The sequence below is a fragment of the Pseudophryne corroboree genome, chromosome 4, assembly GCF_028390025.1.
Source record: "Pseudophryne corroboree isolate aPseCor3 chromosome 4, aPseCor3.hap2, whole genome shotgun sequence".
In the NCBI taxonomy this organism is placed as follows: domain Eukaryota; kingdom Metazoa; phylum Chordata; class Amphibia; order Anura; family Myobatrachidae; genus Pseudophryne; species Pseudophryne corroboree.
In genome coordinates this window covers 117,489,980-117,509,081 of record NC_086447.1, presented here as the reverse complement: position 1 = coordinate 117,509,081, position 19,102 = coordinate 117,489,980, and the positions used below count along the sequence as shown (strand labels likewise).

Here is a 19,102-nt window from a genome sequence, read left to right as displayed (position 1 = left end):
TACAGTATATAACAACCCTAGAAGGTGTTGTTTTTATATATGCGCTCTCAATATATATTTATATCGCCAATTTATGCCCCCCCTCTCTTTGTTACCCTGTTTCTGTAGTGCAGTGCAGGGGAGAGTCGTGGGAGCCTTCCTCACCAGCGGAGCCGTGCAGGAAAATGGCGCCGAGTGCTGAGGAGAATAAGCTCCGCCCCTTTTCCGGCGGGCTTTTCTCCCGGTTTTTCTAATAAACTGGCCTGGGTTAAATACATACATATAGCCTTAATGGCTATATGTGATGTATTTATTTGCCTCTAAGGTACTCTATATTGTTGCCCAGGGCGCCCCCAGCAGCGCCCTGCACCCTCCGTGACCGAGATCCGTGAGCTGTGTAGCAACAATGGCGCACAGCTGCAGTGCTGTGCGCTACCTCTATGAAGACTGAAGTCTTCTGCCGCCTGTTTCCGGACCTCCGTTCTGCCGTTCTTCAGCGTCTGTAAGGGGGATCGGCGGCGCGGCTCCGGGACGAACCCCAGGCTGACCTGTGTTCCGACTCCCTCTGGAGCTCAGTGTCCAGTAGCCTAAGACTTCAATCCTCCTGCAGGCAGGTGAGTTGCAAGTCTCTCCCCTAAGTCCCTCGTTGCAGTGCTCCTGTCGCCAGCAGGAGACACTGATTAGAAACCTAAAAAAAAAAAAAACTTTTCTAACTAGCTCTTTAAGAGAGCCACCTAGATTGCACCCTCTCGGACGGGCACAAAAACCTAACTGAGGCTTGGAGGAGGGTCATAGGGGGAGGAGCCAGTACGCACCATGTGACCTAAAAGCTTTTTTAGATGTGCCCTGTCTCCTGCGGAGCCCGCTATTCCCCATGGTCCTGACGGAGTCCCCAGCATCCACTAGGACGTTAGAGAAAAACAAAAACCTGCCCTGGGAGGTGTGACCAAATTCCAAAAACTCGCCACTGAAGGGGTTACCACACTCAGCGATGCTTGCAATTTTGACGATGATCAATCTGAATGAATGATCGATCATCGTCCAAACCGACTTGCATTGCAAAGCGACGGAGAACCAAAGGCCGCGGGGCGTATCACACTGAGCGATATGAATGATTTCTCGTTCATTACTGAACAAGATCGTTCATATCGCACGCACACATCGGCAAGTGTGTAGGGCCCATTAGTTTTAGAAAATATGGGTACATAATGCGAACATGCTGCATTACTGCTTATACCATGCAGTAATAATGGTGCAATGGGGCAGATGTATTAAACTGGAAAAGGAATAAAGAAGTGATAAACCAGTGATAAGCGCAAGGTGACAGCCAATCATTGCGGATTTGAAAAATGACAGTTAGGAGCTGATTGGCTGGTGCGTTATCACCTTGCACCTATCACTTCTTTATGCCTTCTCCAGGCTTAATACATCAGCCCCTGTGTCTCTTCTTACTGGTGGAGGAGAAAGGATGGGAATCTAGAACGGTATAAAGGAATATATTTTTGGTAGATGTTCCAGAGAAGGGCCGTATTTAATTTGCTGACGGACTGTACCTGCAGAGGAGGCAGAGGGCCATTACTTACATTCTAACACCTTTCATTGGAGGCCAGGCTTGTAGGAGTAAAGCTAAGTGCTGGAACTCTGGGCGCGTGTGACTGATATTCAGCAGCTCTAGAAAGAGAGTGCATCTTTTTTCTTCATTTTCAATGTCAGCCACTTCCACCTAGAGAGTGAGAAAAATCACAGCTTAGTCCTTAAATCCGTTTCATATAACGGTGTAAAAGAAAAGTGCGTGATGGATTCTGTACACAATATACCGGTAGCACTCAGGCAAACGCTACATCACTCTGTTTCCAGTGCTCCATTTACTGCAGATTTACTGTGATTAACTGGCTGCGTATAATAAAGTGTCACCATGACACAAGCAGCATTACCCCCCCGGCGAGGGATGGTGTGGCCCCCATAGTCAGGAGCCCTCCCATCCCTCTCCAATCAGTCTAAAATAAAGATCTAGAATTAATTACTGACACCGGTCCACTGCAGTACAACTATACAGGAGCTTTAAATTGCATTTACCATAAAATAAAAAGGACCTGGAATATTAGAGTATTTTTCAAGTAATCTACAAGCACTAAAGCCAATATATTCTCCAGAATGCCAGGGGAAACATCTTAATGCAATCAGCCCTTACCTACTGTTGCCCCATACTACTATCGTTACCATGTTTGACAGAAGGTTTTACATTCCTTTCAATTTCTAGAAATAAACTGTAACTTAGGGGGTCATTCCGACCCGTTCGCACGCTGTTGTTTTTTTGCAGCGGGTTGGTTCTGCGCATGCACGGCAGCCGCAATGCGCAGGCGCATCCTTGCCCAGCAACGGCCGTCGCTGGGCAATGGCAAGAAGAACACAGAAAGCGATCGCTACCGCGATCGCAAGAAGACTGACAGTAGGAAGGTGTTCCGGGGCATCAACTAACCGTTTTCTGGGAGTGGTGCGGCGATTGCAGGGCAGGTGTCCTACGTCAATTCCAGGACCTGACTGGCTGAAGTGATCGCAGCGGGTAAGTAACTCCAGAGTTACTCAGAAACTGCACAAAATGTTTTTGCATAGCTCAGCTGCACAAGCGTTCGCAGCCTTGCTATATAAAACAACCCTCCCCCATAGGCGGCGTCTAGTTGATCGCATGGGCAGCAAAAAGTTGCTACGTGCGATCAACTCGGAGTGACCCCCTTAGAACAAGAATCCTTCATATGAACAGAGTTTTTCCAGTGTTAGGAAACAATCGCAGCTAGACACAATACACAGCTTCGTAACAATAATTAAAATCACCTTGTCTATCAACAGCTGATTGCGGACATACTGTATATAAGAGACACACATTCAATATGTTCTGGACGCCTGGGACATATGTATGTTTTTGTACTGTGCATACTTTGTGGCCAAGTGCACACATCACCGGGTGTGGTGACACCCGGTGCGCGCCCCTGATCTCCTGCCGCAATCGCGGCAAAAAGGGGCATGGCCTTGTATTTAGGGGCGTGGCTTCGCGGGGATCCCAGAATCGTCACTCTGGGGGCGTGCCCAGCATCTCCGGAGATACTGGGCTTCCCCCAGAGCCAGTCTCCATCCGCTGTCGGCTCCTCTTCTGTGACAGGAGCCGGGTGCTGTAGGAGACTTTCTCACTGCAGCACCTGGTTCCTGTCAGTGCGGAGGAGCTGACATTTGGTGTCACCCTCCTCCAGGAGTCACACCCGGGTGCGGGCCGCACCCCCCGCACCCGCCTTGTGACGCCACTGCATCCAGTGACATACTGGGTCTTAAAAGAGGCTGCACAATTCTTCCTGGGCGCACACACCTATGGCACACATGGAGAGGAAAAAGGGGGTGTGGTCAGGTGTTGTGGCAATATGGTCACACATCAAAGGGGCATGCTGTGAGATTGCCAATCTGTCATATGCAACTCGCTGGCATACCCACATGCAGCTGAAGGGGCATAACTGGGTGGTATTCACGCGCATGTTCAGTGAGAGCATGGCAATGGAATAACGAGTTTTATGGTAAGAACTTACCCTTGTTAAAACTCTTTCTGTGAGGTACACTGGGCTCCACAAGTCTGGACAATGGGGTGTAGAGTAGGATCTTGATCCGAGGCACCAACAGGCTCAAAGCTTTGACTGTTCATAGAATGCACAGCGCCGCCTCCTCTATAACCCCGCCTCCCAGCACAGGAGCTCAGTTTTCAGTTAACCAGCCCAATGCAGTAGCAGGAAAAGAGACGACAACGGTCAGTAGCCACATACACCACACTCTCACGACAAGAAAAGTGTCAGCGGCTAATGCCATATCAAGCCAAAGAAGCTAAGTGCGTCAGGGTGGGCGCCTTGTAGAGCCCAGTGTACCTCGCAGAAAGAGTTTTAACAAGGGTCATTTCTTACCATAAAACTCGTTTTCTGCTGCGGGGTACACTGGGCTCCACAAGTCTGGACAATGGGGATGTCCTAAAGCAGTTCCTTATGGGAGGGGACGCACTGTAGCGGGCACAAGAACCCGGCGTCCAAAGGAAGCATCCTGGGAAGCGGAAGTATCGAAGGCATAGAACCTTATGAACGTGTTCCCGGAGGACCACGTAGCCGTCTTGCACAATTGATCAAGGGTAACACCACGTTGGGCCGCCCAAGAAGGTCCAACAGACCGAGTAGAATGGGCCGTAATGTGAACAGGAGCTGACAGACCAGCCTACACATAAGCATGCGCAATCACCATTCTAATCCACCTGGCCAGGGTCTGCTTGTGAGCAGGCCAGCCACGTTTGTAAAATCCAAACAAAACAAACAGAGAATCAGACTTTCGAATAGAAGCAGTTCTCTTCACATAGATACGGAGAGCCCGTACCACATCCAAAGACGGCTCTTTGGGAGACAAATCAGGAGAGACAAAAGCTGGAACCACAATCTCCTGATTAAGGCGGAACGAAGAAACCACCTTACGTAAATATCCGGGACGAGTCCTAAGAACCGCCCGGTCACGGTGAAAAATCAGATATGGGGAACTAGCAGAGGCAATAGCCAGCAAGAACACCACCTTAAGGGAAAACCACTTAAGGTCAGCTGAACCAAGAGGTTCAAATGGAGGCTCCTGCAACGCCTCCAAAACCACGACAAGTCCCAAGGAGCCACAGGCGGGACATAGGGAGGTTGGATAGCCAACACACCCTGAGTGAAAGTATGAACATCAGGTAAAGTCGCAATTTTTCTCTGAAACCACTCCGACAAGGCAGAAATATGAACCTTGAGGGAGGCCAGACGCAGGCCTAAATCTAGGCCCTGCTGTAGAAAAGCCAAAAGTTTGGCTGTACTAAACTTGGAAGCGTCATAATGGTTAGATGCGCACCAAACAAAGTAGGAATGCCAGACCCGATGGTACATCCGAGCAGAGGCCGGTTTCCGGGCCCGCAACATAGTTTTAATGACCTCTTCAGAAAAGCCCTTAGCTCTTAAGACGGAAGCTTCAAGAGCCACGCCGTCAAAGACAGCCGGGCTAGGGCCTGGTAGACACAGGGGCCCTGAACGAGGAGGTCTGGGCGTTGTGGAAGTAGAAGTGGACACTCTGACGATAGGCCTTGCAGGTCTGAGAACCAGTGCCGTCTGGGCCAAGCCGGAGCTATGAGAAGCAGATTTCCTTTTTCTTGCTTGAACTTCCGAATTACCCTGGGCAGGAGTGACACCGGAGGGAACACGTACGGCAGCCGAAACCTCCACGGCACTGCCAGCGCATCCACGAATGCTGTTTGAGGATCCCTTGTCCTTGCTCCGAAGACCGGAACCTTGTGATTGTGTCGAGACGCTATCAGATCCACATCTGGAAGACCCCACCTTTCCACGAGGAGTTGAAACACTTCTGGATGGAGGCCCCACTCGCCGGCATGCACGTCCTGACGACTGAGAAAGTCCGCTTCCCAATTCAGGACTCCCGGAATGAATATTGCCGATATTGCCGGTAGATGGCGTTCTGCCCAACGTAGAATCCGTGAGGCTTCCTTAATTGCCAAATGGCTTCATGTGCCGCCTTGATGATTTATGTAAGCCACTGTGGTGGCGTTGTCCGACTGTACTTGAACAGGACGGTTCTGAATCAAATGCTAGTCTAGGTTTAACACATTGAAGACCGCCCGCAATTCCAGAATGTTGATCGAGAGGAGAGATTCCTCCATGGTCCACCGACCCTGCAAGGAGTGCTGCTCCAGCACTGCGCCCCAACCTCTTAGACTGGCATCTGTCGTCAACAGGACCCAGTTGGATATCCAGAAGGGACGGCCTCTGCACAATTGTCGGTCCTGGAGCCACCAGAGCAGCGACAGACGGACCTCCGGAATCAAAGAGATAATTTGAGACCTGATCCGGTGAGGCAGGCCGTCCCACTTGGCTAGAATCAGCTTCTGGAGGGGGCGAGAATGGAATTGAGCATACTCCACCATGTCGAATGCTGATACCATGAGGCCCAGCACCTGCATTGCCGAATGTATCGACACTTGCGGACGAGAAAGGAAGCAACGAATCCTGTCCTGAATCTTCAGGACTTTCTCCTGAGACAAGAACAACCTCTGGTTGTGAGTGTCCAACAGCGCTCCCAGATGCACCATGCTCTGAGCAGGGACCAGGGAGGATTTCTTCCAGTTGATGAGCCACCCGTGGGCTTGTAGAAACCGGACCGTCATATCCAGATGACGCAGGAGAAGATCTGGGGAATTTGCCAGGATTAACAAGTCGTCCAGATACAGCAGTATCCTGACCCTTTGACGGCGGAGTACCACCGTCATCACCGCCATAACTTTGGTGAAGACTCGCGGAGCCGTTGTTAAACCAAAAGGTAACACCCGAAACTTGTAATGGAAGTTGCCAATAGCGAACCTCAGGTATTGTTGATGTGACACTGCTATAGGAATATGCAGGTAAGCATCCTGTATGTCCATGGAGACCATGTAGTCCCCAGGTTCCAAGGCCAGAACTATAGAGCGAAGGGTTTCCATACGGAACTTGGAAACATTCACAAACTTGTTCAGTGCCTTGAGGTTGAGAATGGGCCGGGAGGACCCATTCGGTTTCGGGACTAGAAACAGCGGAGAATAGTACCCCCGGCGCCTCTGAGCAAGAGGCACCTGTACTACGACTCCTGTATCCAGGAGGGTCTGTACCACCGAATGCAGAGTGTTTGCCTTTGTCTGGTCCGACGGGACGTCTGTCTGGCAAAATCGATGAGGGGGTCGGTTTTTGAAGGCTATGGCGTAACCTCGAGTGACGACTTCCCGTACCCAGGCATCTGAAGTGTTCTTTAACCATTCCCTGGTATACCCTAGAAGCCGGCCCCCCACCCTGGGATCCCCCAGGGGGAGGCCCGCCCCGTCATGCGGCAGGCTTATCGGTCTTAGCTGCTGGCTGACGGGCAGCCCAGGCTCTTTTGGGCTTCGGCTTACCAGGTTTGGAAGTGCGGGCCTGCTTATGGTACGCCTGACCTTTTGCTTTACCTGAAGGACGAAAGGGGCGAAAGGACGTGCCTTTGGCCTTCGACACAGAAGGAGCTGTATTAGGCAGACAGGCAGTTTTGGCAGTAGCCAAGACAGCCACTATCTTATTTAAGTCCTCCACAAACAGAATATCCCCCTTGAAAGGGAGTACCTCCAGGGTTTTTCTAGAGTCCAGATCCACAGACCAGGATCTCAGCCACAATATCCTGCGAGCCAGGACTGACGTAGTAGAGGCCTTGGCTGCTAGGATACCGGCATCAGAAGCCGCCTCTTTAATTTAGTGAGAAGCTGTGACAATATATGACAAGCATTGTCTAGCATGGTCAGAGGAGATTTCAGCTTCTAACTCCAAGGCCCATGCTTCAATAGCCTCTGCCGCCCATGTAGCTGCAATAGTGGGCCTTTGTGCAGCACCCGTGAGGGTGTAAATCGCTTTTAGACAACCCTCGACACGTTTATCCGTAGTCTCTTTTAGAGACGTGACGGTAGTGAAAGGTAGAGCTGAGGAAAACACCATCCTAGCCACATGTGAGTCTACTGGAGGAGGCGTTTCCCAATTCTTAGACAGCTCTGGCGCGAGGGGATAGCGAGCCAGCATCTTCTTTTGAGGCACAAACTTCGTACTCGGGCTTTGCCAGGGTTCCTGACGTATATCCACTAGGTGGTCAGAGTGAGGTAAAACTTGTTTAATCACCTTCTGACGCTTGAACCTATCTGGTTTCTTAGGAGGAACGGATGGCTCGGGATCATCCGTAATCTGCAGAATTAACTTTATAGCCTCCAAAAGATCAGGAACATCCACATGTGAACTACCCTCCCCATCAGCTGTATCTGAGTCAGAACCTGTGTGGTCAGTGTATGTGCTGTCTTCATCAGACGAGGTGTCAGTGACAGCAGTGGATTGTGAGGAGACGAGCGCTCGCTTAGAGGACCTCTTGGACTTAGGCGAGCGATGGTCAGACTTTTTAGTAGTCAGGGACTGGTTAAACTTCTTTAATTGAGCAGATAAATCGTCCGCCCACGGCTGGTTAGCTGCAGGAACCACATACGGTTGTACCGGCATTGGGGGTCACATAGGGGGTGTTAGTTTATGAACTAGCGTATGCAGAAGCGTGGAAAAAGCGGCCCACGGAGGGTCAGTATGTGCCTCCGTTGCCACAGTCCCACTGGGGAGCAAGGAGCCCCCAGAACCAGAGCCCACAGCTGCTATATTCTCCCCATATGTGCCTGTGGCTTCAGCAACACCAGCAGTGTGTTCCGCCCCAGAACTGTTACCCTCAGAAGCAGACATGATATAACTTGCAGTATGATGTAACACAGTACAATTATTAGCAGCACTATATCCCTAAACCCAAACCCCTGCGCAGTGTAGTCAGCACCAGCAGAGATAAAGGAGAGATATGGTGACTAAATCACAGAGAAAAATACGTAATACGGTATATCTTTGTGAAAATCCTATATTAAATAACACCTGACGCACCAAGCCCCCTCAGGTTATAGAATATAGGGATAGCAAGTTGAGTGAAAGACACGAGATGGACACCACTCAGCTATCAAATGCACACACAAATAGTCACAGTTTGTACAATGCAGAGGTTATTACAGACAATAATACTGCACTGGACTAGCTTACACAGCTATATAGTCAATAGATATAACACTACACAGTAAGAAACTGGATGTATATCACAGGGTAATTGTACTATAAACCCCTGACTAAATGCACTCTTTCTTACTAACACTGACTAAAAAGGCAGGTAGAATACTTAAGTGTCATGTAAAGTCACAGCACTGACAATCAGGCGGCTTTACATAGGAGGATTTGCCCAAGCAGTCCCAGGAACAGTGAGCTGAGGAGTAATGGCGCCGCAGACACTGACAGGGAGTGAGGAAAAAACAGAGATGCAGCTCCAGGGCGGGAACACTTGCTGGAAATGGCGCCCTGGGTCTGGGGGAGGGGCTTCAGGTCTAAGCCTTATCCCCCTTGCTGGCAAAACCACCGGGTACTGTGGGCGATATTAAAATCGGTTTTAAGAGAAAACCTGACCTGCGCCCATGCCCTGGTGATCTAGTGGGATCGCCTGTATCCACAGTGTTCACCGCCAGCGCACGCGGCCCGCCTCACACTGACCGCACCGGATCGCGATAAAGACCGGGTTCCGCGAGTGGGACCCACTTACCACCTCCCGAAGCGCGGCCACGCAATCCTGGAGAGCCCCAGCCATGTGTGTCTAACATGAAATAAACCGGAGCCTCCGCTGTAGGTACCCGGCAACCAGGGCTCGGGAGTGTACAGCGCCGCTGGGGAGAGCTGGAGCTGCAGCAGAGAATGTCACAAGACATTTACCACCGCTGCTGCCCTTGAAGTCTTCACTTTTTACCTCATAAAAAGCTTTTCTCAGGACTGCTTGGAGCAGCCCCTCTGTTAAGTGCCTGCTTACTGCAGCACCAACTGACAAACTGAGCTCCTGTGCTGGGAGGCGGGGTGATATAGGAGGCGGCGCTGTGCATTCTGGGAACAGTCAAAGCTTTGAGCCTGTTGGTGCCTCGGATCAAGATCCTACTCTACACCCCATTGTCCAGACTTGTGGAGCCCAGTGTACCCCGCAGCAGAAAGTGGGCTTTGCAGAGTGGTCATTATGCCCCTTTTCAGGCTTCCTTTTGCACCAAGAATAGACCTGGAGCAAGTGCACACTGGTAACAATGCCAGCTATGAATCCAGCGTAGAGATAAGGAATTTCAGAGCAGTTAGTGATGCTCATGTGACGGACAGAAGTCATACATAATACATCCCTTTCACAGAGGAGGCGTTACAAGTTACAAATATAATTAAGTCATAAATTGTGATTAATTCAATAATATCAGCAAAAATCAGGCACATTGCTCCCAGAGAAGTAACCCCCCCCCCCCCCCCCCCCCCATCACGTGGTACATTCCTGCTTTCTCAGGGTATATGTGGGCACTGTAAAGATATTTATCCCCTGTCAAATCACAATTTCCCTGCTTGCACCTGTACATGGCAGTCTATAAGGTGCCTATAGATGTGTGGATCTGGAGCCTTGTCCTGCGTGGCAGAGTGCTGGAGATACACTATGTAAGTCTGGACACCAATATCACCGCGCCATAGAGAGTGAATGGTTATAGTTATTACAGTCTGAAGGTGACATTCAGCCTCAATACGCCACGCAGCGTGAGACGCCTGGTGCCAGTGACAGCCTGCTAGCGTCAGGTGGCATTTTTCAATAGAAAATGCGTCTTATACTCAATATATCATTGCGCTATGATCGTTCCCAATAAGCAATAATCAATATAAAATGAAGCCGCTTCTCATGAAGTGACAAGAAGTCGATAGTGCAGACGCAGTCACACTCCACTATAATAACTCCGCCGCCCGGAGTATCGTCCTTCCCTGGTCTCCAGCGACCATTCCCTCATCACAGGGCCCCCTCTCCACGTAGTGGTGCAGCTCAGCCAGGACATAGCTCCTGTTTACCTGCGGCTTTCTGGGATGACAGTGCCGTGGAGATTGTGTGATTCCAGGTCCCAACCTAGGTTCCGTTACTTCCACAGATTTTATCAGCACTGTTGGACCAGTATATTCCCTATGACTCATCATTATAGCAGGGCCAGACTTTACGGTAAAGCTGGTAATATACCGCTGTACTCACTAGTTATATTATTATAGTGGTGTGTGACTGCATCTGCACTATTAACTCTGTCTGTGATTTGCTGCTACCTTCAGGAGACAAATTGGGTGGATCTAAAACCTTGCTGGGACGCCAGTAATGGGTATTTATCATTGTAAAGGAGCTTACGTTTCTCTGGAGACTAACTTGGACGCTGTGAACTAAAACTGCTTTTTTATTGCAAATAACCGTCTAAAATGCATTTTTATACCGGACAAAAGGATTTATTAGATACAGTTTTATGGATATAATACATACTTTTATATATTTATTTTTTGCCATTTGTCTTTTTAGGATTTATTGTATATTACTGATTTTATTGCTTATTAAAATATTTTTTATTATTATTTCTGAGCCCTGTGTCGTCACTTAATAAGAAGCAGGTTATTTTGTATTGATTATTGCTTATTGGGAACTATCACAGCGCAGTGATATATTGAGTATTAGCTGTTGCCCTTATTTCTTAAAGCCTTGCTAGCTTTATTTCACTTGCAAAAGGATAGTTCCCTGTAATTACATTTGTCACACAGCACCAAGGGAAAGGAATTAATTTTTCAGCTTTCTTTTTTAGAAAATGCATCTCAGTCACAACGTGATGAGACTAGGACACACAAGGAGACTGCGCTGATTAACGTGATATGACACTTTTATATTGTGTGACTGAGTCTGTATACGGAGCAGAACAGAACTTGTATTGGAAAAAAGCTGCGGCTGCTACATTGTAGCACTTTGTGTACAGACTCAGAAACTCAGTCGCACACAAGCTATACAGAGTCACATATCAAGTTATTCGGCACAGTCTCTTGGTGTGTCCTAGCCGCATAGCATTGTGACACAATTTTAGCAAAAAAGACGCCCGACACTGGCGCACCAAGAGAGACTGTTTGGTGCGACTGCAGTAATGATGTATGAGGACACATCTGTAGGTGTCAAATCACATTGTTTGATCGCATTCCCCCAGTCTGATGTCAGTCACATGTTCTTCAAGGGGTGCTTGGTACATTTGGGCCAGTCAGGGAGTGTATTGTTGGGTCGACAGTAACTAGGTAGTCATTTGGTCGACTACTAATGGTTGACAATGACTAGGTCGACACGGTCATTAGGGCGACAAGGAAAAGGTCGACATGGAAAATGTCGACATGAGGTTTTTGTTTTGTTTTCTGTGCCGTTTTCTTCGTAATGTGCCTGGGAACCCCAATTAGTGCACCATGTCCCCTCAAATGGCTCGCCAATCGTATTCCACGTGGATCGTAAAGTATGAAAAAGACAAAAAAATTAAAAAAAATGAAAACTAATTTTGACATTTTCATGTGTCAACATTTGCCACGTCGACCTAATGACCATGTCGACCAATTCGTGGTCGACATAATGAGTGTCAACCTAAAGACCGGATACCTCCCAGTCACACTGTGGATCTTTTTACAGCTCTACCAGAGAGTTCATTGATAAACAGGGGCCAAACGGATGACATCCATTGGTGTGGCTCTACAGGCAAGGCTAAAGATCCCTTTCAGATAACATGGTGACCTTAAAGTGCAATTAGTGATCGCACACATTGGTCCAAACAACAATGAGCTTATTTTGGGACATAAAACTCCAATTGGTCCTTATCGTCATGTTGGACACCTCTTCTACCCACAGTACATAAAAATAAGATTTTACTTACCGGTAAATCTATTTCTCGTAGTCCGTAGAGGATGCTGGGACTCCGTAAGGACCATGGGGGGGTAGACGGGCTCCGCAGGAGATAGGGCACTTTAAGAAAGCTTTGGACTCTGGGTGTGCACTGGCTCCTCCCTCTATGCCCCTCCTCTAGACCTCAGTTAGGGAAACTGTGCCCAGAGGAGATGGACAGTACGAGGAAGGATTTTTGTAAATCTAAGGGCGAGATCCATACCAGCCATACCAATCACACCGTATAACTTGTGATAAACTTACCCAGTTAACAGTATGAACAACAACATAGCCACGGTTCCACCGAAAAACTATAACATAACCCTTATGTAAGCAATAACTATATACAAGTCTTGCAGAAGAAGTCCGCACATGGGACGGGCGCCCAGCATCCTCTACGGACTATGAGAAATAGATTTACCGGTAAGTAAAATCTTATTTTCTTTAACGTCCTTGAGGATGCTGGGACTCCGTAAGGACCATGGGGATTATACCAAAGCTCCCAAACGGGCGGGAGAGTGCGGACGACTCTGCAGCACCGATTGAGCAAACAGGAGGTCCTCCTCAGCCAGGGTATCAAACTTATAGAACTTTGCAAAGGTGTTTGTCCCCGACCAAGTAGCTGCTCGGCACAACTGTAATGCCGAGACCCCTCGGACAGCCGCCCAAGAAGAGCCCACTTTCCTAGTGGAGTGGGCCTTAACCGATTTCGGTAACAGCAATCCTGCCGTAGAATGCGCCTGCTGAATCGTGTTACAGATCCAGCGAGCAATAGTCTGCTTTGAAGCAGGAGCGCCAACCTTGTTGGCCGCATACAGAACGAACAAAGCTTCAGTCTTCCTGATTCTAGCCGTTCTGGTCACATAAATCTTCAAAGCCCTGACTACATCCAGGGACTCGGAATCCTCCAAGTCCTGTGTAGCCACAGGCACGACAATAGGTTGGTTCACATGAAAAGATGAGACCACTTTTGGCAGAAAGTGAGGGCGAGTCCTCAACTCCGCCCTATCCACGTGAAAAACCAAGTATGGGCTTTTATGTGATAAAGCCGCCAATTCGGAAACACATCTTGCCGAAGCTAACGCCAACAACATGACCACTTTCCACGTGAGGTATTTCAACTCCACAGTTTTGAGTGGTTCAAACCAAGGTGACTTGAGGAAGCGTAACACCACGTTAAGATCCCAAGGCGCCACCGGAGGCACAAAGGGAGGCTGAATATGCAGCACTCCCTTCACAAAGGTCTGTACTTCAGGAATAGAGGCCAATTCTCTTTGAAAGAAAATGGATAAGGCCGAAATCTGGACCTTTATGGACCCTAATTTTAGGCCCAAAGTCACTCCTGTTTGAAGGAAGTGAAGTAGACGGCCCAAATGGAACTCCTCCATAGGAGCAGCTCTGGCCTCACACCAAGAAACATATTTCCGCCATATACGGTGATAATGTTTTAACGTCACATCTTTCCTAGCCTTGATCAGGGTAGGAATGACCTCCTCCGGAATCCCTTTTTCGGCTAGAATCCGGCGTTCAACCGCCATGCCGTCAAACGCAGCCGCGGTAAGTCTTGGAACAGACAGGGCGCCTGCCGCAGCAGGTCCTGCCTTAGAGGAAGAGGCCACGGATCCCCTGCGAGCAACTCTTGCAGCTCCGGATACCAGGTCCTCCGTGGCCAATCCGGAACAATGAGTTTTGTTCTGACCCTGTTCTTCGTATTATTCTCACCTTGGGTATGAGAGGAAGAGGAGGAAACACATAGACCGATCTGAACGCCCAAGGTGTCACCAGAGCGTCTACCGCTACCGCCTGAGGGTCCCTTGACCTGGCGCAATACCGCTTTAGCTTTTTGTTGAGACGGATTGCCATCATGTCGATTTGAGGCAGTCCCCAACGATCCGTGATCTGTGCGAAGACTTCTTGATGAAGTCCCCACTCTCAGCAGGTCGTGCCTGCTGAGGAAGTCCGCCTCCCAGTTGTCCCCCCCCCCCGGATGAACACCGCTGACAGCGCGCTTACATGGCCTTCCGCCCAGCGTAGAATCATGGTCGCTTCTGCCATGGCCATTCTGCTCCTTGTTACGCCTTGGCGGTTTATATGAGCCACTGCCGTGACATTGTCTGACTGAATCAGAACCGGTTTTCTCTGAAGCAATTCCTCCGCTTGACGCAGGGCGTTGTATGTGGCCCTCAACTCCAGGACGTTGATGTGGAGACAAGACTCTAGGCTTGACCAGAGACCTTGGAAATTTCTTCCCAGTGTCACTGCTCCCCAGCCTCGGAGCTGAATGCCGAACCTGCGACCTTCTAGTAGGTGAGCACTGTTCAGCCACCACAGGAGAGATACCCTGGTCCTGGGAGACAGGGTGATCCTTTGATGCATTTGTAAATGGGACCCGGACCACTTGTCCAAGAGGTCCCATTGAAAAGTCCTCGCATGGAACCTGCCGAAAGGGATGGCCTCGTAGGAAGCCACCATCTTCCCCAGGACCCGCGTGCAATGATGCACTGAAACCTTGTTTGGTTTTAATAGGTTCCTGACCATGGCTATGAGTTCCTGAACCTTTTCGATCGGAAGAAAAACCTTTTTCTGGTCTGTGTCTAGAATCAGCCCCAAAAAGGTCAGACGCGTTGTAGGGACTAGCTGGGACTTCGGTATATTGAGAATCCAGCCGTGTATCTGCAACGTCTTCATGGACAGAGACACGCTGTCCAGCAACCTCTCCCGAGATCTCGCCTTTATGAGGAGATCGTCCAAGTATGGGATAATTGTGACCCCCTGCCTGCGCAGGAGCACCATCATTTCCGCCATTACCTTGGTGAAAATTCTCGGGGCCGTGGACAGCCCAAATGGCAACGTCTGAAATTGGTAGTGACAGTCCTGCACTGCAAATCTCAGGAACGCCCGATGCAGGGGGAATATCGGAACATGAAGGTAAGCATCCTTTATGTCCAGGGACACCATCCAATCCCCCCCCCTCCAGGCTGGCGATGACCGCCCTGAGTGATTCCATTTTGAACTTGAACCTCTTCAAGTACAGGTTCAGAGATTTCAGGTTTAAAATGGGTCTGACCGAACCGTCCGGTTTCGGGACCACAAACAGGGTTGAGTAATATCCCTCTCCTTGCTGGAGATGAGGAACTGTGACAATCACCTGTTGAATATACAATTTTTGAATTGCTGCCAACACTAGCTCCCTCTCTGACGGGGAAGCCGGCAGAGCCGATTTGAAAAATCGGCGAGGAGGCAAGTCTTCGAATTCCAGCCTGTATCCCTGAGAAACAATCTCTAATGCCCAGGGATCCACCTGCGAGTGAACCCAGACGTGGCTGAAAAACCGAAGACGAGCCCCCACCAGATCTGCCTCCCCTCGGAAAGCCCCAGCGTCATGCGGTGGACTTTGCAGACGCAGGGGAGGACTTCTGCTCTTGGGAACTAGCTGTGTGCAGCTTTTTCCCCCTGCCTTTCCCTCTGGCAACAAAGGATGATCCACGTACCTTCTTGTTTTTATTGGAACGAAAGGACTGCATTTGATAATGAGGTGCCTTTTTTGTATGCTGCGGGGGGGGACATAAGGTAAGAAATTTGACTTACCAGCCGTAGAGACAAGATCCGAGAGGCCGTTTCCAAACAACTCCACCCCTTTGTAAGGCAAGGACTCCATATGCCGCTTTGAATCGGCATCTCCCGTCCACTGTCGGGTCCACAAGAGCCGCCTAGCAGAAATAGACATAGCATTTATTCTGGAGCTTAATAAACAAATGTCTCCCGAGCATCCCTCATATACAAGGCAGCATCTCTGATATGCTCTATGGTCATTTGAATGGCGTCCCTATCTAAGGTGTCAATTTCCGTAGATAAGGAATCTGCCCATGCCACAACCGCACTACAAACCCAGGCCGACGCCATAGCCGGTCGAGCAATAGTACCGGAATGATTGTAAATGTGCTTTAAGGTAATTTCCTGTCTACGATCAGCAGGTTCCTTGAGGGAAGCCGTATCCTGAGAAGGCAGTGCCACCTTTTTGGACAAACGTGTCAGTGCCTTGTCAACTTTTGGCGAAAATTCCCAGCATATCCTATCAGTTTGTGGAAAAGGATACGCCATGAGAATCCTTTTGGGAACTTGTGGTCTCCTATCCGGAGATTCCCAAGCCTTTTTGCACAAGTCACTTAATTCAAATGAGGATGGAAAAGTGACTTCAGGCTTTTTCCCTTTATACATGTGTACCCTCATGTCAGGGACAGGGAGTTCCTCAGTAATATGCAAAACCTCTTTAATGGCAATAATCATGTACCGTATACACTTAGCCACCTTCGGCTGTAATTTTGCATCTTCATAGTCGACACTAGAGTCAGTATCTGTGTCGGTATCTGTGTCATCGATCTGGGATATGGTGCGCTTCTGAGACCCCGAAGGACCTGGCGCCCCAGGGACAGGCATGGACTGGCTACCTGACTGATCCCTAGCTTCTGCCTTGTCTAATCTTTTATGCAATAGATTGACATTTGCATTCAAGACATTCAACATATCCACCCATTCCGGTGTCGGCGTTGCCGACGGCGACCTGACATTTAAGCACTCTCCCTCCACATTAAGCGAGCCTTCCTCGTCAAACATGTCGACACACGCGTACCGACACACTTCACACACACACAGGGAACCCCTGCACATGTATATAGTCTTTTTGCCATGCAGAGGTTTATATTGATGCCCAGGGCGCCCCCCCCCCCCCCCCATGCGCCCTGCACCCTTACAGTGACCGGAGTATGTGAGGTGTATGGGAGCAATGACGCACAGCTGCAGTGCTGTGCGTTACCTCAGTGAAGCTGAAGGCTTCTGCCACCTGACGACTTCTGTCTTCTGTACTTCTAGCTCTGTGAGAACGGCGGCGCGGCTCCGGGGGTGGACGCCCAGTAAGAACCTGCGTTCACCCCCTCTGGAGCTAATGGTGTCCAGTAGCCGAGGAAGCAGAGCCTATCTTTGACAAGAAGGTCTGCTCCTCTCTCTTCAGTCCCTCGATGCAGGGAACCTGTTGCCAGCAGTGCTCCCAGTGAAAAAGTAGTAAAAGGTAGAAAAAAAAAATCCAAACAAAAATGCTTCTAGGCAGAGAACTCAGGAGAGCTCTCTGCAGTGCACCCATCTTGCTCTGGGCACAGTGTAAAACTGAGGTCTGGAGGAGGGGCATAGAGGGAGGAGCCAGTGCACACCCAGAGTCCAAAGCTTTCTTAAAGTGCCCTATCTCCTGCGGAGGCCGTCTACCCCCCATGGTCCTTACGGAGTCCCAGCATCCTCAAGGACGTTAGAGAAAGTAATAGTAGCTCAGTAGCATAACAAGAACACATCACCTACACGAGGAACAAGATGTCCCAGAAGAAGCACATTTTATCCAGCACCCACCACAAGTTCGTGCTCATTATCAGCTGTCACTCATCTATACATTAATCTACTGTACCTAAATGGTAACGTGTGGAAGTCTCTAGCTCATTGCTGGAGCCCGGCAGAACTATTCGTATCTGCTGCAAATATTTCAGAAATATATTTTCAGAACGTTGTCGTTTCACAGCCAGCAATATTAAGGAGATTATAATTATCATCGCCCAGGCACGGCTCTAGACTATTTTATTTCATGAATCCAAAAATATCTAATTCTATGAAAACATGTGAGCCAAGATTATTCTCTTACTAGGACAGTGAATATATAGCCCAGGAGGATTGCGAGATCTGGCAAACAGAAGAAAAAAAAAAAAAAGAGTATAATTTGATTTGGGTATGATCCAGATTATCCATCTAATACACATATTTATCGAGGAACAGTTAGTTCTAATGTGTATCCATCGCCTACACATCACGGAGGCAGCCAGAGAATCTATCTATGAATTCCATGACATCACTGTGGAGTTTAATTACTTTTTTTGATCTGACTTGTAGGGAAAAAGAGTACTTCCCCAGCTTTACTCAGTAGGACATGTTTCTTCCTAACGGCAGCAGTCACTCCACATACAAGACTAAAGAGGCCATAGAAACACTCACCCAGAAATATTAGTATATCTCTACTATAGGTAAATAAACATGTATTATAGAATCAATAAAGATGGAACAAGCGCCTCATGGTGAAATAACTTCCCAATTCTTTTAAGTAAACGGACAACACTCATATAGGTGCTCTGCGTAGTTATTTCAAGTGTGCCTGTCAAACTCGTTAGTTTACGTCCCTTTATAGGTTGTCCTCAGTAGTGGGATCTTTTGTGCGGATTTTGAAGGCCCTTTATTTTTGCTTCCCTTAGGTCTTCCTCTGGGTCTTTTAGGAGAGGGCTCTCCAGCTGCTGGCTCCCGTGGGTGGAAAAAAATAGGAAGAGGCAGCGATCAGCGAGGCTGGAGCAGGGCCAGCTATAACAGGAATACACAGCAGCAGCGCTGCCGGGGAGAGCGGGGGATGATGCATCGGCTGGGACATGTATTATAAATCATGGATATTATTATTTCTTTACAAATGCAAACATATGCTACGTGCAGCTGTATCTGCATACGAAATGCTATGTTACAGTGTTTTCTAGGAAAATACTGTAGAGCAGATATAGCCACGGTCGCACACAGACTATTGGCATGCTGCATATCATTGTAATCAGGAGAGTCTGCTTGTGTGTCTTATTCACATAGCGATGTGAATAAGAAAATAAGAATTTACTTACCGATAATTCTATTTCTCATAGTCCGTAGTGGATGCTGGGGACTCCGTAAGGAC

General features: G+C 48.8%; 1 protein-coding gene across 3 annotated transcripts in view; it reads right to left on the bottom strand.

Annotated features, from left to right (window-relative positions):
- The window catches only part of NBAS (NBAS subunit of NRZ tethering complex), a 1,316,984-nt gene that overhangs the window by 241,347 nt on the left and 1,056,535 nt on the right, over nt 1-19,102 (bottom strand). For all 3 annotated transcript variants that reach the window (XM_063915380.1, XM_063915382.1, XM_063915381.1), the window contains one exon: nt 1,563-1,702. In XM_063915380.1, the coding sequence (XP_063771450.1) occupies nt 1,563-1,702 (140 nt within the window). The remainder of the gene's footprint in view (nt 1-1,562; nt 1,703-19,102) is intronic.